General features: G+C 43.5%; 1 protein-coding gene across 4 annotated transcripts in view; it reads right to left on the bottom strand.

The window, feature by feature from the left end:
• LOC106610847 (bcl-2-modifying factor) overlaps window positions 1–20,345 on the bottom strand; it is a 40,901-nt gene extending 20,556 nt beyond the window's left edge. For 3 of the 4 annotated variants that reach the window (XR_001329992.2, XR_001329991.2, XM_014210480.2), the window contains exons 1-3: window positions 20,201–20,345; window positions 16,823–17,022; window positions 16,228–16,421 (exon numbers count right to left, since the gene is read on the bottom strand). Coding sequence is in view for 2 of the 4 variants with exons in the window: in XM_014210480.2 (XP_014065955.1) it covers window positions 16,228–16,421; window positions 16,823–16,997 (369 nt within the window). In the remaining 2 variants the exon portion in view is untranslated. Of the gene's footprint in view, window positions 1–7,659; window positions 11,404–16,227; window positions 16,422–16,822; window positions 17,023–20,200 lie in introns of those variants that run through there. The other variant, XM_014210478.2, reaches the window with a different exon arrangement.
• Between the last annotated feature and the right edge of the window lie 762 nt (window positions 20,346–21,107).

Here is a 21,107-nt window from a genome sequence, read left to right as displayed (position 1 = left end):
GTTCTGTTTACGGTGGTTTTTATGTTTACTAAACGACACCGTTGTAAATCCGTTTTCGCTCTCCTGCGCCTGACTTCTCTGCCGCCAGTACGTACCCCGTTACAACTAACAATGTCATAGGAGCCACATTCAAATGAGCTGTAGTCACTCGCTTCTCCCACCAGAAAAATGTATTTCTGAAATGTAGCTTAATGAAATGAGTGCGCTGTTAGTAATTACCTCTCCGTTTGGGTGAGATGGTGTTGGGTAGGAGTACAGTGCTTGGGGATGGGGGTTCTGTGGCTGGTGGAACACAGGGGGTGATGAGGTGCCTGTCAGCACTAATTTGCTGTTATTCTCCAGCTCACAGCTACTTTCTTTACTTAATACTGTGCCTATCTGATGCCTTCAGCACCACTCTCAGCCTCTACAGAGAGAAAACAGAACTTACCAGAGGATACATAGACAGAATGAAAGGCAGAGATTGACTCTGTGCATCAGCTGAGCACAATCACAAGCGTCTTCTCTTTTTTTCCTCTTGTGAGCCGCCCCGCTCAGCCACAAGATCCAGACACGGACGAGTTAACTACGTACTTAGGCTGCACTGTTTTGATTGGCTTTGCAGACATAAACAAGAGCTGCACTTGTGAGTGACCCCTGGGCCTGACCCCAGAGATAGACGTTCCCTCTAATGGGTGCCTCTTTCAGCGGGCGGCCCGGGGAACAAAGAGCCCATTGTCTGTGCCAGGAACAGCCAAGACTCAAGCCCACAAAAGTGCTGAGCCAAGAGGAGCAGACTAGGGAGCCAGGGAACCATGGGGCCTTCCACCTTTTCTTGCTGCAGAGCAGAGCCTCAGCCTTCTACCCCCTGAGGGAGAGTGAACCCAGGAGAAGATTACCACCTCCCCCCTCAGAGCATACAAAGTACATGCTAACAAAGTACAATCACTGCACTGATAACACCTGGCCTGACTGCTTCACTTGTTTTGGTCAAATACTCTTTCACTTTCACCTTTTGGTAGATTCTTAGCCTCTTGTTGCTTTTTTTAGGATTTGAAGAGATACTTTAAATGACAAACCTATAATATCTACAAGTGTGAACAGTTGTGTGTGTTTTTCCATGACTGGGATAGCTGTTCTCTAGTCTTGGGCTGAGACTCTTCCACATCCTCTGACACATACGTGAGTTGGGGCCAGTGCCTGAGGCCAGGGAGTTCTCCTGCTGGAAGTGGCCAAACAGGTCAGTCAGGTGTCAGTGGGGTGTGAAATCTTACCTGGCAGCCATGACAATCGGACTGCCACGTGTCAGCCCTGGGGGAGATGACTTTACACAGAGCACAGCTTTGACTGGTCTAGTCAACTCAGCATGAGCTGAAGACAAAATAATACTGGGTTTTACTGTAATTTTTGTAATGATGATCCTTGTAAGATATGGTCCAAAGGAGATAAACTAGGGGTTCTATTAAATCTGTATCGCTGAAGCGTTACAGACTGCGCGATACAAATGTAAAAGTAATTTCTGATTGAGCCAACAAATGCAGTGTTTACCGTGAATTCTGTCTACGCTAACGCGGGAACATTCCTCAACTTCAGTGATACAGATTGAATAGAGCCCTACACCTAAAAAAAGGTACTAAGTAGAACCATACAGGTTCTTCAGTTTGTCCCCATTGGGGAACCATTTTTGTTGCTGGGTAGAACCCTTTGCAGAGGGTTATATCTCTATGTAGGGTTCTTCAAAGAAGCCCATGTATATGGTTCTACTGTCACGGTTGTCGTAGGAAGGAGCGGACCAAAGTGCAGCCTGTGTGTCGTTCCACATTTTATTTTCACTGTGAAACTGTGCAATACATACACATAACTAAAGAACAAAAAACAACAAACCGTGATGCAGAGGTGAAACATACACTAACTCAAAATCAATCTCCCACAAACCCAGGTGGGAAAAACACCTACTTAAGTATGATCTCCAATTAGAGACAACGATGACAAGCTGCCTCTAATTGGAGATCATCCCAAACAAAAACCCAACATAAAAATACAAAACTAGAACATAACAACATAGAAAAAGTAAACTAGAAAAAAAAAACTGTCACACCCTGACCTACTCTACCATAGAAAATAACAGCTTTCTATGGTCAGGACGTGACAGTACCCCCCCCCCTCCCAAAAGATGCGGACTCCAAACGCACCTAAACAAACACGAAAATAAATGAAAAAAAAGGGAGGGTTAGGGAGGGTGACTAATGTCTATGGTGGCTCTGGTGCAGTACGCAGAACCTTCACATCCCGCGGATCCTCCAGCAGAGGCGGCGGCTCCGGTTCGGGGCGTAACCCCTGCTCCGCCTGCTGATCCCTCCGCTTTTGTGTCACCGGACTCGGATCGTCGCCGAAGGACCCGGACCGTGGATCATCACCGGAGGTTCTGGACTGCATACCGCCGCTGGAGGTTCTGGACTGCGGACCGCTGCTGGAGGTTCTGGACTGCGGACCACCGCTGGAGGTTCTGGACTGCGGACCGTTGCTAAAGACTCTGGACTGCGGGCCGTCTCAGGAGGTTCCGGACTGCGGGCCATCTCAGGAGGTTCCGGACTGAGGGCCGTCTCAGGAGGTTCCGGACTGCGGGCCGTCTCAGGAGGTTCCGGACTGCAGAATGTCGCTGGAAGCTCTGGACTGGGAACTGTCGCCGGAAGCTCTGGACTGGGAACTGTCGCCGGAAGCTCTGGACTGGGAACTGTCGCTGGAAGCTCTGGACTGGGAATGCACACTGGAGGCCTGATGCGTGGGGCTGGCACAGGTGACGCCAGACTAGTAACATGCACCTCAGGGCGAGTGCGGGGAGCAGGACACCCCGGACTGGTCAGGCACACTGGAGGCCTGATGCGTGGGGCTGGCACAGGTGGCACCAGACTGGTGACACGCACCTCAGGGCATGTGCGAGGAGCAGGCACAGGGCGTACCAGGCTGGATAGGCTCACTGGAGGCCGGGTACGTGGGGCAGGCACAGGATATACTGAGTCATGGAGGCGCACTGGAGGTCTCGATCGTAGAGCTGGCACAACCCGTCCTGGCTGAATGCTCAACCTAGCTCGACAAATGTGGGGCGCGGGCACAGATTGCACCAGGCTGTGAATGCGCACTGGCAACACAGTGCGCATCACCGCATAACACGGTGCTTGCTTTTTCACTCGCTCCCCACGGTAAGCACAGGGAGTTGGCTCAGGTCTCCACCCTGACTCTGCCAATCTCCCCGTGTCCCCCCCAAAAAAAATATTATTGGGGCTGCCTCTCGGGCTTCCATTGTTGCCGGGCTAGTGCCTCATATATTCGCCGTTCATCTCTTGCAGCCTCCATCTGCTCCCTTGACCGGCGATATTCCCCGGCCTGCCTCCAGGGTCCTCTCCCGTCCAGGATTTCCTCCCATGTCCATTTGTCCTGCTGACCACGCTGCTTGGTCCTTTGGTGGTGGGAGATTCTGTCACGGTTGTCGTAGGAAGGAGCGGACCAAAGTGCAGCGTGTGTGTCGTTCCACATTTTATTTTCACTGTGAAACTATGCAAGACATACACATAACTAAAGAACAAAAAACAACAAACTGTGACGCAGAGGTGAAACATACACTAACTCAAAGTCAATCTCCTACAAACCCAGGTGGGAAAAACACCTACTTAAGTATGATCTTCAATTAGAGACAACGATGACCAGCTTCCTCTAACTGGAGATCATCCCAAACAAAAACCCAACATAGAAATACAAAACTAGAACATAACAACATAGAAAAACTAAACTAGAAAAAAATCCCTGCCACGCCCTGACCTACTCTAGCATAGAAAATAACAGCTTTCTATGGTCAGGACGTGACATCTACCTTGAACCCTCTATGAAGGGTTCTGCCTAGAACCCGCTATGAAGGGTTCCACGAGCACTATTAGCCCTTACAATTTAAAAAAATGTGACAATTCATTACATATATGACAAGGCCTTTCTTTGAGGGCCTAGTTATACTCTAACACAGTTGTGTAAGGAAAGTCCTGGTTTACAGGCCACATCAGGCCTGCAAGTCACATTATGCTGGATGGCAATGTGATGTGTAATTTCTATTGGAATCCAACCAGAGTTAGGATATCCAACAAGTGAAATGTTAATCAACCGCAATCTGCATTCAAAATGACTGCCAGAGTAGGGAAAAATTAAATACTGAGACTACCTCAATCATCTAAATTGGAAAAACCATCTCAGTAACAGGTGCAATGAATCAAATTACTAACAGATTAGATTAGTTTAGAAAACTGTATGCTATTTATCTTTGTGTAGGAATAAATTAATCAACGAATCAATGTACATTCAAGAACACAGATATTAGAGTAAAACAAACAATAGAGCATGCTGGGAAATATTATGTATGGTTCTATGTAGAACCCTTGCCTTCCAAGGAATTATCAAAGAACCCTTTCTTCCAGAAAACAGTTATTAGGTTGTTAATGAGTCGATGTCCGTGCCCCTGCGCAAATCTAATTAGCATAATAACAATCCCCACGAAAATCCCTCAGCTAGAGATATTGTTTTTTTTTTGCATTGGATGGGTCTCAATCCACCTCATCCGCCGATGTTGCACTTCGGCATCTGCGGTGAAAGGTGACAGACCATGAGACATCCCAAAAATTGGTCTTCTCACAAAATTGTCTGTAGCGTCCAAACGGTTTGGACTATAAACTATTATGACCCCTCTATGGAAAGATGAGAGGTAGGAGCCAGAAATAGTCTATAAATACTTATGTTACATACCACAAGTCTAAAAAAGTTATATGAACGTAATTTACCAAAGTGTGTGTTTTATGTTGACAAATATGTTAAACAGCTCTTTTAAAAAGTATGACCTTAGATATCTTATTGAACAGGATGATCAGCTCTATTTTTTTAGGAGTACCATCCGACTGAAAAAGCTTTCTTCTTTTTGACTACTAAAATGTCAATTCCTGACACTAAACCAAAGGAATACATGTTTTACCTTGAAAGAACCTTAGATGCCTTATTGAATAGGATGATCATCTCTATAATGTTTTGGGGGAATATCTGTTGTTCCATGTTGTGAATCTGTTATTTAATGCATTTGTAGCAGTAAGGCAAAAACATTTTTTTCCTAAAATATTTGTTTAATATATTTTTGGATACTTCAAGGGGTCTTAAAATTCAAAATCAAATAGCTAAATGATCCTTGGTATGACCTTCTTAAAAAATTCCATATAGCTTAGTAGAAACCCCCCTCCCCAGCTTAGACAGGGCTTAGATTGTCATGGGTTAAAGGCTCTAGGTAGAACCTCTTGCCTTACAAAGAAACATTGTCTTCCAAAAAAGGTTATTCTGATCAAAGCGGTTCTTGGTAGAACCCTATCCCGCCACAAAGAACCCTTTTGGAACCCTTTTTTATAGGAGGTAATATTGATTATTGCAAGACAGCCATTTTCAGGTCTTGCCATAGATTTTCAAGTAGATTTAAGTCAAAACTGTAACTCGGCCACTCAGGAATATTCACTGTCTTCTTGGTAAGCAACTCCAGTATAGATTTGGCCTTGTGTTTTAGGTTATTGTCCTGCTGAAAGGGGAATTCATCTCCCAGTGTCTGGTGGAAAACAGACTGAACCAGGTTTTCCTCTAGGATTTTGCTTGTGCTTTGCTCCATTCCATTTATTTTTTATCCTGAAAAACTCCCCAGTCCTTAACAAGCATACCCATAACATGGACATAGCACAGGATTTTTTTAAAAATGAAATTGTATGAAATGTATGCATTCACTACTGTAAGTCGCTCTGGATAAGAGCGTCTGCAAAATGACTAAAATGTAAATGTAAATGATGCAGTCACCACTATGCTTGAAAATATATGTTGTATTGGATTTGCCCCAAACATAACACTTTGTATTCAGGACAAAAAGTGAATTGCTTTGCCACATTTTTTACATTATTACTTTAGTGCCTTTTTGCATACAGGATGCATGTTTTGCAATATTTTATTCTGTACAGGCTTCCTTTTCACTCTGTCAATTAGGTTAGTATTGTGGAGTAACTACAATGTTGTTGATCCATCCTCAGTTTTCTCCTATCAAAGCCATTAAACTCTGTAACTGTTTAAAAGTCACCATTGGGCCCACATTGAAATCCCTGATCGGTTTCCTTCCTCTCCAGCAACTGAGTTAGGAAGGATGCCTGTATATTTGTAGTGACTGGGTGTAGTGATACACCATCCAAAGTGTAATTAATAACTTCACCATGCTCAAAGGGATATTCAGTGTCTGCTTTTTTTACCCGTCTACCAATAGGTGTCCTTCTTTGTGAGGCATCAGAAAACCTTCCTGGTCTGTATGTCTCAATCTATGTTTGAAATTCACTGCTTGACTGTGGGGCCTTACAGGTAATTGTGTGTGGGGTACAGAGAAAAGGTAGCCATTCAAAAATCATGTTCAACACTTTTATTGCACACAGTGTCCATGAAACTTATTATGTGAGTTGTTAAGAAATATTTTACTTCTGAATGTATTTAGGCTTGTCATAACAAAGGGGTTGATTACTTATTGACTCAAGACATTTCAACTTTTCATTTTTAATTAATTTGTAAAAATGTCGAAAAACAATTCCACTTTGACATGGGGTATTGTGTGTAGGTCAGTGACAAAAATCGAAATGTAATCCATTTCAAATTCAGGCTGTAACACAACAATTTGTGGAAAAAGTAAAGTGGTGTGAATACTTTCAGAAGACTCTGTAAGTGTTTCAAATGACATCATCAGTGTGTATGGTGTGATTTTAACCGCTTATGAGTAGGCATTGCCTACTAATTGCCTACTAATTAGTTGATGATGTCAGTGGAAACACTTATCCTCCACTATCTTTTATACTACAAAACATAGAAATGTGCAATTTTCACATATGTTGATGTTGGGTTGGTGCTGGAGATTATGAATATGAAGTTGACATTTTTTTTATACATTTCCCTTAAAGCATAAGGCATCACATTAAGTATGATATTCCATCACTTTTACAGGGTCCAATAATGCACAAGGGACATGTTTATATCTGTCATCGGCAATATATCAAGCCCCCTGCACTCAGAGCGCCAGTAGAACCCTGGTAAAGAGTGTCTCTTTACCAGTAATCTGCAAGCACAGCAGCAGTGGCTCTGACCTTTGTCGAAGTGACAGTAATGCAGAGCGATGGCACTTCTCTCCTTTGCTCTATACATGGACACTCTTTACCAGGGCTCTGTTGGAGACCAGGACACAGGTCTTCTGTAGTTGCTATTCATCCTCAGTGTTGCCATCGCCCTACTAGACAGGTGTGTGTGTGTGTTCAGACAGAGCAGCTAAGCATTCATCCTCAGGCCAAAGGCCCCATCGCTCCAACCAAATGAATGAACTCTCAGTAGGAGGGATGTGATGAGCACTACTAATGCCAAATGCCTGGCTAACTTCTAATGGTTGGCTGGCTATCCTCAGATGGTTGGCTAGTTTCAAGTGGCTTCATTTCACAATGATGCTTGTAACACATGGACGTCTTGATGTTTGACATTGTAGGAGGGGAGAGAATAATAAGTTCTGCCTCAGCACAACTTGAGTCATTTATCAAGTAACCACAACATCTACTTTTACCAGGGGACCTTTTTGGGGAGAAAAATAACAGAGAAACCTTTTGCACTTTTAATACCATTTTATTGAAAAAAAAGAGCCAAAAAAACAAGAAGAAATTCAGAAAAAGATTTGCAGAGAAAAGCTCTTATATGTACAGCATATTGCACTACATAACAAATTGTCCTTCGACAACAAAAATGAAACGCTAAAAAATAAATGAGTGCACAGTACAGTCTCGAAAACACACAGTCAATGTTTACAGAAATGCTACATTTTCACTGGGTCTCTTTTCTTGGGAGTACAGAGAGCGTGTGATAATCAAGACTTAGTTGAAACTGAGCAGTTAAAGGCATTTTCCAGGGTGTCAGTAATACATGTACAGTTCATCGGTTCCTTGGAAAGGACCATGTTTAATGGTGATGATGTCAGATATCATATGGTGTACAACAGTGAAATACATTTTTCGTTTTGTTGTTGTCGTTGAAAACATGTTTACACCAGAACCAGTCACAAAAGGAATGTTTCAAGTTCATTTTTATACGAAAAAGCCCTTGATCTCATTGGACTCGTTAAAAAGATCCAACAAGTATTAAAAAGGATTTAAAAGCCTAGAAACTGTCCATATAAAACCTGGCCCTTTCATATGAAAAGACATTTAAAAAGTTACGAAAGACAATGACCAAGGAAGGTTCTTAATACAAATAATAAAAAAATAAACATACAAATTGAAACCTTCCTCAAAAAACTTCAAATTTAAAGAAAGTGGACTACAAAAATTCAAGACACTTACGGTTTATCCATAATATACAAAACTCACTCTTTTGAGTTCCTGTAGCCTTACACAGTGCTGAGATAGACTTGCCATATACTATCTGCACTACACAGCTTCAGAACCCTCTCTAACAAATGATTTCTGGGCACCATGGTGGCTTGTTTCTCTTTCAAAGAAATCAAAAAATGTCCTATACAGGTTATAGCTTCGTCAATGGTCTGCTATAGTAAAGACACACTCAGCTAGTTCAGCACCTGACAGACTTGAGAGAACGGTCCAGAGTACACTGTACAATAACACAGGGATAGCTCAGGGAGCCACCAGCTCTACAGACGCAAAGTACTTTCCAGTGCATGTTGATTACAAAAGAACGCTAAAGAAGACAAAAAGGACTGAACCCATAACCAATGCCCAGTGACTAAAGAAAAACGAGGCAAATTATCTGAAGGTTACTGATCCAGCTCCAAGCCATTGACCAGGAAATAGATTCTACTGCCGTCTACTGAATGGATGACGTGACGTGGCTGATTTAGATAAATGCCTTAACCGATTGGGCCCATTTCTGGAGATTATTACCCTCAGGGAAAAACCAGACACAGTGCAGACAACCATCGCTCTGCACAGTCAAACAAATGTATCATACACACATCTAGAACCAAAAAAAGGAAGATAAATTGCACACAAAATCTATACAGTAGAAAAGGGTGAATATACAAAAAATAAATATAAAATAAATACAAAACTGAAAACACTAAAAGTCCTAAAGGAAATGGAGGAGCAGTACACATAGATGTAGCCTACAGTAGACTGAGATAAGCAAGTTTAGAAACTGGTCAATGTGCTACAGTGAGACAGGAAGCTACGGTGACTGGCTCAGTGTTCAGGATCTGCAGGAAACAACAACAAACAACACCAACGTTCAGCTGATCTCTCACTGCCCCACATGCTTCTAACGTAGTCCCAGCCATAACAGAGTCATAGCAAGCATAATCATCTGACCACTCTGTCTAAAGTGTACCTTTGTATCTACGGTTATGTATCAAATGTATTTCAACTGATGCAGACAACAGAATTGGATTTAACCACTCATTTCCTTTGTCCTTCTACTCTACATGGGGAACTCTTACTAAGAGTATTGTATTTACCCTGGCCCTGAGACATATCTCCAGTATTCTAAATGAAGGGTTGAAAAAAAGCTCTGATTATACAGACAGATGATGACACATAAGTACTGTAGGACCAAACATAACCGGGTTAATAAGAGTTGTGTCTAAAATGTATACTGCTCCTTCAAAATGGACGAAAGTAAAGTAAAAAGGCAATAAAATGTACAACAAACAGCATCTTCAAGAATACATCAAACAGATTCAAATTTCAACAGTAAATACAGTCTTCCACACTACCAGTTACTTCTAATCTCAGACACTTCCTCTTGTCAATTGGATTATCAGTGGTCATTTCTTTCAAACAGTTACACCACAGGATCTGAGGACAAAGAACTAATACAAGATCACCCCACAGGTACAAAAAGAAGTATAAAAGCCCATGTAAGAATCCTGAGAGGAGAAGAGAGGAAAGGCTGTTGTTTCACTGGTTTGTTTGCACATTATTTCATTGGTGTCCAGAATACAATTGAATATCTGACAGTGGGTTAAAAAGCACATCAGTTAGAGGGCTAAAAAACACTGGAATATCCAGCATCACTTGTACCGCAGACTGTTGGTCCATAGGTCAGTTCCTGTGATGATATGTGAATGAAAATGTGACTGAAAACATTGTAATGTTACCATGCGAAATCAGATACAGTTAAACACCTTCATTGAATGACAGAGGTTGGTTTTGTAACCTAATCTACTCCTGACTAATGTATTATAGTGCAAACAATGTGGATCCATAGCTCCACTTGAAGGGCCTGAAAGTCTTAAGAGACTAAAATGATCAGCACACTGTTTCTTACAGTGGCTGGGGTCCAGTTTTGGGACTTATGGAATTAGTAAAAGATCAATCTGAAATAGACTATGATTGAAAATACGGTATTCTCTCTTAGTAACTTGAAGTAACTCGTGGGATCCCCTTTGTCTCGGAAGTTGTATCTAAATTGTAAAAGTCTTTTGTCTGTAATGTCTTTTTCGTTATATGTCGGACCACAGTAAAACTAGCTGTCACCATTGGCGTCGGCTAATGGGGATCATAATAAATCGAAATCTACCTTCACACAACAAAGTGGCACAAACCACCTTAGAAGCCACTGAGTGCTCCACCATTTTGTTCTTCTTACTTTTGGTGACAGGGAAAAACAACAATTAGCGAAATCAATGCAATGAAAGTGACTGGAAGAGCAAAGAAAAATCAACATGTAATATAACAGTATTATGACAGTATACACAACCCCATTGAGGAGAAGGACGAGTTGAGGTGCAAAATGCTTTGTTCTGAGAAACTGTGCCTTTGGAAATTTGTAAGTTGTCAAGTTTGACCGATTATTTCCTGGGAAACTCCATGAACCACTCTTCTTTCCCTTCTTCAGATCCCTCCATCTCTTGCTTTATTCTGCTTGGTTCATGTCAACAGTTGTTGGGTTGTGGCAGGAGACATTGATAAGGCATTCCCAGGTCCATGGAGGCCATTCAAGATGTACACATACGGAAGTGCAAACAAATTCAACAGGAACAATGACTGTACAAAATACTACATCACACAATTACCAAAATAAGGACATCGTCCAGTAGAGGAATCTCGTGAAACAACATGGCATCTTCTTGGAAAAAAATCAACCTTGTAAAAAAATGGTTGTCTCCGTCCTGCGGTGACCTTTTCTCTCTCCTTTTCCCCCAACCGACCCTTGTTAAATTTGACAGTGCCATTAGGAGTCCAGTCCCTGTGGGAGAGGGGTGGTCTGGGCTTGTCTTCTCCATCACCTCCACCCTGCTCTCCCCCTTCCAGCAATGGCCTCCTGCTCAAACAGCAGGGTGAACAGAGCTGAGGCCAGGCGCCACCACATGGGCCTCATGTTCCTTTGGTTTCGGTGATACTGCAACAAAACAAGGGAGAAAAACAACCGAGTCAGAACAGGATGTGGACAGGATAGTCAGGAAACTGGCATAGTCAATGACAAATGATGGCATCATTCACTTACCAGGGTGTTCAGTTGGAGCTCTGGATGGTTGTCGGTGAGTGATGTGTGGTGATTGTCAGTGAGAGGGATCAACAGAGTAAATTGAGGAGGAGTAAGTCAAAACCAGAAACCGGAATGGCGCTGATATTTTCACAACAGTCTGTGCCTGTCCCCAGCACTACTTATTAACGCTGTCTCTTTGTGTGCAGGATTGAGAACCCTATATAGCCAGTGTAACACTAACTACCACCCCATGCCACAGACACATTCATTGCACAGCTCTTGTCTATGGAAGCAGAATCCAACAGCACATCCGGAGCAGCCTCCCTCTCTGGCAAGAGAGCCAACTGGACAGTGTGTGATTCGGAGGATAATGCTATCTCTGCCATTGAAAGGAGGAGATAAGATAATTGCACTAAATAGGATTAGGGAGCACTTGAGGAAGGGCGGAGACCCACAGAAATACATCTCAGTATGACAGCTGAGCTTAGCTCCACAAAGTAACTCATCTACAGACGAAACAGACACTACCGGACCTGATAACACCATGGCTATTTTTAGACACACACCATAAACTAACAAAGACCAGCAATAGGCTGGATAATACGTTTTGGCAATACACTGTAAGCACATTGCCAGTTTCAGGCAACATTATCCCATTGTATTCCAATTCCACCAAAGCGTGACTGCCGAGTTGACTTGCACCATCTTAACACGACAGCTGAGGCAGCATCTGTGTCCAACCCCAGAGATCAAGCTGTTTATAACTAGCCTGCACTCTCCATTGTGGTAAGACCCAGGTTCTCTGCCACAGCTTAAACCGTTCAAAAGATAGAGACATATTTGTAGGAAGAAAACAGAAACCGCTCTGTTTATTACAACTGTATCTAGCGTTTATAGGAGGTGACTGACATAACCCCGGTTCTATGAACCAAGCGTGATTTTTTATTTTAGTTCCTGTGATCATTTTTAAATTAGGCGACCCCACATAGGGTCGCAACCTTTAGCTTGGGAAACGCTGTTGTAGAGTGTTGCGTAAGCTGGTGCCAGGTGCAAACCGGCTCCTGCACGCTCCACACACACCAATTTTTGTTAAAAAAAAGAAAATAAAACAATCTATCAGGAATCGCCATTGACTATTTGAGGGACTACTGGGGACCTTGATCGTGCTAGTTCTGTGTTGTAGCATTTATTTGAAGCTAACTGAGGGATATTTTCGATAAGTGCATAATAACACTGTCGACTTCATAAAGTCTTCTTCATAAATGTACATTATACGTAGCACAAATTGGACTAGTTCACCTGAAGACATTCTGAGCCCTAACAACAGCTGACATAGCAACACAGTTCTGCCTTGAGACAATCTTTCTTTAGATCTAATTACAACTACAAAGGACATTACCAAGCTCATCCATCTGTCTGTGATTACACCTGAACAGTCCAGCTCTCACAGAGGGCAAAGCCCATTACAGGTAGTTGTGACTGTCAGTAATGCTGTAAAGTGTTTGTAGGCCTACAGTGAGTAATACCAGGGCAAGATACTTCCAGGCCATCTGTTAACACAATGGGCTCATATCTTTTTATCAACAAACATTGCTTAAACCGCACCTAATGATATCAATGTGTACATGATATCTGCTTCACAGCCACAATGTCCTGTCCTCTAAAATCAGCAGCAGAAAGTCCCTGAGTTTGACAGTGACCTTTTCTCCTCTTCTAGTTCCTCCACCCAGCTCAGCTCAGAGATGATGGGGTGTGGGCCAGCCCTGTCGCTCACTCATGAGTCACGAGTCACACCACCAACTGTCTAATATGACTCGGTCAGGTTCTAAATTTAGCCAGTGATAGAGAACAGACACTAGCCAGAAGCAGAGTGTCATCACGCCAACACAACCCTAATGTGTTTTATCAGAGCCTCATGATGCTGGCTGTCTGTCTGTCTGTCTGTCCTAACGCTCACAGAGGCACTGGCTTATAAGCTACACAGACAGGCAACGACCAGTGGGCCAGAGACTCAGAGCCACACATCTCAGGACAGGAGCGGACAGCCAACAGGCAGGAGAGGACAGGAATCTAGACATATATATCTCAACAACTGTAGAGAAAGTGAAGTGCCCTTACAGAACAGTGAGAAGATAAGGAATGGAGATCTGAGACACACACACACACACACACACACACACACACACACGGGACATTCAGTGCTTGGGTTTTCAACACTCAGCACCAGGAGGAGTCTTGGTGTAACCCAACTCTGCTCCTCGACCCGTGCAGACTGTGGCAGTCTTCCTGTCATTGTGACTGTCATTACTGCCATGTCTCAAATGGCTGCCGTCCTCATGTCATGTCAGTACTGCTCTGCTCTCGGGGCCTCTGCTCTGTCTCTCCAGCCTTCTCAGACAGAGCAGTTTATGTGTCAGCACCAACGCTCCACTTACACACTTAAGTACCTTACTGCCTCCCCCTGCCATGGGCCATGATGGTAGGATGATAGGGAAACGGAAGGGGTTGTTTGTGAGTCAGGCAAGGAGATGGGTGTCAAACTGCGTTTGAAAGCCTTCTGATGCTCTACAATACATGATTTCAATAATCGATTGACAAGAGCGAGAAATAAAGGGATGGAGCGAGAGACATATCATTGAAAGGTGGCAGTCCAAGTGAGAGATTGAAAGACTATCACACTCATGCTCACACATGCACGCACACACACACTTCCTCTCATGCACACACGTGTGCACACACACACGTGTGCACACACACACACACACACACACACACACACACACACACACGCACACACACGCACACACACACACAAAGTTCTGCCAAGCACCAGCAGCCTGAGGTGGGTTACCTACCTCACTGCTGAAGACTGCATTACACAACGAAAGCACAGCGCCAGGAATAGCAGCCATGGGCTAAACTAGAGATCACGCATAAAAAAACACACTGATCTGTATGGGTTAGTCTGTCCAAGCATCACTCAACAGCAGCCAGACAGGCAGAGAGAAACTCTCAGAGACTCAGGCCTGTACAACTCCCTGGGCTGAGTGGGCTCTGCAGACAAGAACAGTAATTCTGCCCACTCGAATGACAAGAGAGTAGTCAATAACATCAAGGACTGAAATAACACCTAACTGTTGGTTGCTATATACAGTATGTTGCCAAAGTCAATATTCCAGATCCACTGTTCTCTGGGCTTGAAAAAAAAAAAAAAGTTACCTCAGTTGTTTTTTTCCTTAACTTGCTAGGCTTAGCAGTGTGGAGGAGTGCCCTAGAGCTCTGCAGCCCTAGAGCTCTGCAGCTTCAGGATATGACATCACAGTGTTCTCACTCTGACTACTCTCACTTGTTGTTGCGTTTACCCAGTGAGTAAGGAGAGAGCAAGAGCCACTTCCTCATCCTCTGCCCTGGTCTGTCTCTGCTGTACGTCAGTCCGTGTATCGCAGCCCTGATAACATAACGCCTGCCTGACTCTGCCTTTAACTTCCTGTGTCACATCAGATGAGTCACGGTGCAGTGTGGCTATAGGACAGCAGTCTGTGGTATTAATTTAACCTCAGCCGGAGTGTGGGAGAAAATCAGAAACACATCAGCGAATATGAAGTCTGCTTAGTTACACCAATCTGTAGTTTCAGAGCCAAAATAAAGCCTTGAATATCTATCTATATGAGACTGAAGAGGTCCATGCACTTCATGAAAGCGATTTTGAGGAAATTCAAGACAGTTGTCTTTAGTTGGTCAAACCCCTAAGCCCATTAGATTGCGTGTGCATTAAGTGAGTGGGCCCCTCCCGGCCCCTCCTCCAGACACACAGCCCTCTTATTTGGGAGTGTCTTGTGGGTGGTGGGGGCAACTGATCTGCAGGACTGGCTGGAGACTCCCTAACCACATCTGTTCCCCCGGGCTCATGCGCCAAGCTTCGGGTTACAACATGTTTACCTAGTCCGGCCACTTCTGCTTTTTCTCTGTGTGAGAGTGTGTTGAGTGTGTTTATGTGTGTAAGTGTGTGCCTTTAGTTTTTTTCTGCTTGATTACTCTCTTAGTGTTTCCTTCTCCTCAAAACGTGCCATTGGTGCTCTGCAGAAAGAAAATCTCAAGATCCACAGTTCTACCACCAATACAACCAAATGTATAGTATGTCAAGCAGAGGAGGCTGGCGGAAGGAGCTATAGGAGGACAGGCTCATTGTAATGGCTGGAATGGAATAAATGGAACAGTATCAAACACACCAAAGATATGGAATCCACATGTTTGACTCTGTTCCATTAATTCCATTCCAGCCATTAAAATGAGCATGTCCTCCTTTAGCTCCTCCCACCAGCCTCCACTGATGTCAAGAGAGTCACAGTCTGAGCTCTTCAACGTATTCAGCACAGTAACTAGCAATGTCACCCTGACCATAATGTCTGTGGTGGACTCCTTCATGCCCCCTGTGGCACCGTGGCAGCATAGGGAGGAAATGGGGGGAGAGAGGCAGAGACAAATAAACAGGAAGCTGGGGGGGAGGGGCTGCCCTGGTTAAGCTGTGTCTTGGAGGGGTAGAACGAGAGGTCAGAACAATGGGCTAATTCATGTTCACTGGCCAAAACAAACATGGGACACTTAGACATGACTACAACAGATGCCCCTAAAGAAGCCACTTCTGGTGCTCACTCTCTCTGCAGGCCCCTGAGTACAGTAGGCCTATCCAGTGTGCTTTAGCTGTGTTGTGCAGTCAGTCACAGTGGGTATCCTCACCAGTTGAAGGTGTTCTTGGTAGAACTGGTCTCCGATGAGTTGGAGTTTCTGTCCAATGCAGACCTCCATGCTTTGCGCTGGCTGCTGTTGAAGCCGTTCCATCCTCCCTCGCTCCCCCTGATGCTGCTCCTGAGGCCCCTGGTCTCCAACCTGCTCAAACCGCGCTGGAAAGTGCAATCGAAAGCCTGCGTTGCCTGTAGGAAAAAGGCCATAGATACTGGTCAGGTCAATTTCATAAGCCCTGCAACAAATAACACTCCAAAGTTTACATACAGTAATCTTCTCAATTACCAGCGTTATCTGTAGTGTGCCAGGACAAAGAGGGCATCACTGACAGACAGCGCCACGGTGTCCCAGTAAAGGGTCAGTTATACAGGTATGGCCTGTCGTCACGTCTGCACAGGGCCAGGCTAAATAACCTGATGTGGCGCCATCTGAATGGGAAAGCAGCTGGGTACACTACACACAGGTCATAAAAGCTTCTGTGGCTCGGACTATCAGGCGCCAGGAGCTGACTACAGCAGAGTTCCACTCTTACCTATTTCTCACACTGTGTTTGTTTGTGTGTGTGCGTGCGTGGGTTTTTAGGCCTCACCATAGAAGAGTGGTCTGGGCTCCTGGGCCACCCCACAGGGCAGCATGTCGTTGGGCAGTGCCAGGGCAGGGCTGGGTGTCTGGGTGCCTCTGTCCTCGTACTTTATTTCCCTGAAGGCTGTGCGCCAGCAGTGGGAGGAGTCTGGCACAAACACATCATCCTCCTCATCATCCATTCGGCAGAAATCTTCTAAGACCTGCCTAGAGGGAGAAGAGAGAGAGAGTTAAGCATATTGCTCTGCTAAGACGTCCATTGACTACTGTATTGATATTGACAAATTGGGATCTTTACCTTCAAATCAATGTGGATTCTAAACATGTCTCTCTCTGTACTAATGAGAGGACCTAGCCTCAGGCAGGACCATAGAGAACATTTACCATTTCTGTAAATGTACTTGGTCATTTGGTCAGAACAATAATTACTATTAAAGACAACCTTTCTAATCCATAATAACTACCCTTCTATAAATAAAGGCCATGCTGGCTGATCCAGCCAGAGCAGAGTACAGCCCGTAGAGGAGATCTATGTGGAACAGAAAGCTAGCAGAGCTCTTCTCAGTCTGTGGTTGTGAAGCACAGTGCTGATTTAGACAAATCGCTCAGCTCATCATGGTGATCAAACCACACAGTTGGCTGTGGTTTGGAGACTCGTTGGCTAAATGTACCAAAATGGGGGGTTTGGCAGACAGGGTTGAGTGAGAGGCAGTCTCCATCTCTCTCCGACCTCAACCCAGCGGACCTGTGGCTAGCTTGGTCCCTCATACAGTCCAATGGCTTAAGACTATACCATGCAGAGTAGCTGAGACAACAAAGCCTAGACTTGCAAATATGACAAACAGGCTTAAATGACAAGTCTGACGCTTGGTCTAGAGACTTGCTCATAATGAATAGGTCTACATTTCTAATGAGATTTGTAAAAGAAGATTTGTAAAATAAAAAGGGAAAGAAGGGAAGAAAAAAAGTGAAAAGCTTCTCTACAACATTGCTGCAAGATCAAACTTGAGGATCCCTCCAGTACTGGCAGAGACTCATGCTAGGATCCTCCTGAGGCCCTTGGCTAGCAGAGCAGACAACAATCTCTCTGTTTGGTTAATTCACAGCATCACACAGCCTTCAGCGATATGGCGGTCAAAGTGTTATCAAAATACTGCTGAAATGTAAGTAGCCCCGTGAACCCTTTTAGAACTCTCCATCAATACTGTAATACAGGGTTAGGCTACTACCACACCACTATACACTTCCAAATGAGAGTCTGCCGCAAATGGGTAATGACAGCCTTGGATGAAGAAAGACGGAGCCAGTCTCTTCTTCTCTCCTTGGATTTGTCAACATGCCAGGTTCTGAGGATGCTTTTTCATTTCTTCACCAAAAGAGATTTGCCTCAGTTTCTTTAGTGCCTATTATTCTGTGTAAAGAGGTTTGCTATGGCACCCTGTATACATTCGCAATAAACCCTACATGCAAAACCACTTAGTGCGTTGTTTTGACAAACACAATACCAGAACATGGAAGTTGCACAAAAGTATATTCTGGTGGTATTTTGTTACAACTACCATTCAGTTCTCTGCCACAGACCAAAGTCTGTTCCCTCAAGTGTGTGTCAACCAGTGGCTCCCCCTGCTGTATTGGGCTCAATTGATTCGCAGATAGTCTACTTTCACTCAAGACAACTCTAAACATCACCCCCACACATACTGACAACACACACACACAACAATAAGGGGTGTGGTCAAGACGGATGTGTTGAGCAAAGGACACTAAGACTATTCAGGTAACTGACATTAGTAGCCTATAGGCCAATCCTTGACTTTGGCATTTACAAAATAGCCTCCAACACTCTTACTCTGCAAACTGGATGTGGTCTATCACAGTGCCATTCGTTTTGTCACCAAAGCCCCATATACCACCCACCACTGCGACCTGTATGCTCTTGTCGGCTGGCCCTCGCTACATATTTGTCGCCAGACCCACTGGCTCTAGGGCATCTATAAGTCTTTGCTAGGTAAAGCTCCGCCTTATCTCAGCTCACCTGTCACGATAACAACACCCACCCGTAGCATGTGCTCCAGCAAGCATATCTCACTGGTCATCCCCAAAGCCAACACCTCCTTTGGCTGCCTTTCCTTCCAGTTCTCTGCTGCCAATGACTGGAACGAATTGCAAAAATCGCTGAAGTTGGAGACTTATATCTCCCTCACTAACGTCAAACATCAGCTATCTGAGCAGCTAACCGATCGCTGCAGCTGTACATAGTCCACCTGTAAATAGCCCATCCAATCTATCTACCTCATCTCCATATTGTTTTTATTAACTTTTTTGCTCTTTTGCACACCAGTATTTCTACTTACACATCATCATCTGCACATCTATCACTCCAATGTTAATTTGCTGATATTGTAATTACTTTGCTACTATGGCCTATTTATTGCCTTACCTCCTCGCCATTTGCACACACTGTATATATACTTTTTTCTATTGTGTTATTGACTGTAGGTTTGTTTATTCCATGTGTAACTTTGTGCTGTTGTTTGTGTCGCACTGCTTTGCTATATCTTGGCCAGATCGCAGTTGTAAATGAGAACTTGTTCTCAACTGGCCGACCTGGTTAAATAAAGGTGATATATATATATATATATATATTTATATTAAATAGGCTATGGTTCATAATAAGTCAAGAGACTGAGCTGTGAGATATGGGAATGACAACCGTCTCTCTCAACTGTCAAGCGTATTGCATAATTTATTGTCCGGCCGCAGATATTCTTGATCCTCTTCTTTATCGTGAGATTCGTGGCACGCTCTGATTATTTTGAAGGAACCTGTCATATCTGTCTTATTACACTTGCTAATGAATTTGTTGATAAACTATGCAAGTTATTAAGCAAATTTGAACGAATTAGACTATATAAACTAAAACACAGATGTGTTATTTCCCAACTTGAGTACTTGGAAAAATTGCTTGCTTGTTTAGAGTTTGAGTAAAACCATTGGAGACAGTGGAAATGCAGACACCGTGCCGATAGACCTAAGCTCTACTGAGAGGGAATGCCAATTCGACGCGCACACAAAATAAAAAAGACTATGTTATGTGGCTGGCCACGATTGTTTTGCCATATCACATCAACACGCAACTACTGTCAAGTCAATAGTCAAATATCCATATAATGTCCTATATCGGTGAGAAATGTCCACACATAATGAATGGGAATAGTCCCAGCGACAATACCGGGGGTGGTGTGAGAGATAATGTAGCGCGACTCAATGGCACAATGTCCAACATTTTACAGCACAGGCAGACCAGCAAAACAAAGATACAATAAAAAACAACAGGTGAATGACACTGTTCAATTTATTTGATACATTATGACCAGGAACTCACCACAAGATATGTCCTTCGATGATATTACCGGTGCATAGAAAAATGTAAATGGTCTCTGTTCACTGTAAACCCAAGAGGATTTAGTCCGTATCACTCCACCGCAACTTTGATTCTGTGAGACAAATGGCAACAAGCTGATTTCATTTCACAGGCATCAGCTACAAAATCTCTCCGCCCTCAAATACTGGGCGTGAACATAAGAAAGAAGTAAATAAAGTGGTCTTAAAGAAACAGCAGTATGAAGGCTATGTTTAATTGTGTTACCATAGAGTGTCTTTGGCGTTTCAATGTGAGTAGTGTATGGCCCTTTAAGAGCTCTTTAGCATTTTGTTTTCATAACCAATCAGAGGGTTTGTTTTGATCCTGCTTCCAAATCGTGTATTCAGACACGTGGATGGGAAATTCCCTCGTGCGTGAGAGAGCTTGGGTTTGTCGCTTACACTCAGCTAACTAAATTGCCATCAATGAAAGTAAGAACAAGTGAGCACAAAGGGTTTATAGGCTACTACTGCATATTCGATATAAAAAATGAATGTCAGTGATATTATGAATTTGAAAAAAAATTGAAAGTTGTAGGCTACTAAAACTCTAATGACTGGGTTGCAACACTATGCCCACACAATCTTTTTGCTATGACTAGACACGTTTCTAAACAGATGTAGGCCTAATACTAACAGTCTGTGGCAAAATGTTATGTTCATATTTAGGATGACATTGCCTTTTAAAATGATAAACTTAGATCAGCTAACACAAGGTGCCATTGGAACACAGGAGTGATGGTTGCTGATAATGGGCCTCTGTACGCCTGTGTAGATATATATATATATTTTTTTAATCAGCCATTTCCAGCTACAATAGTCATTTACAACATTAACAATGTCTACACTGTATTTCTGATCAATTTTAT

Source organism: Salmo salar, chromosome ssa09 (assembly GCF_905237065.1).
Source record: "Salmo salar chromosome ssa09, Ssal_v3.1, whole genome shotgun sequence".
In the NCBI taxonomy this organism is placed as follows: domain Eukaryota; kingdom Metazoa; phylum Chordata; class Actinopteri; order Salmoniformes; family Salmonidae; genus Salmo; species Salmo salar.
This window is presented reverse-complemented; position numbering and strand designations above follow the sequence as displayed.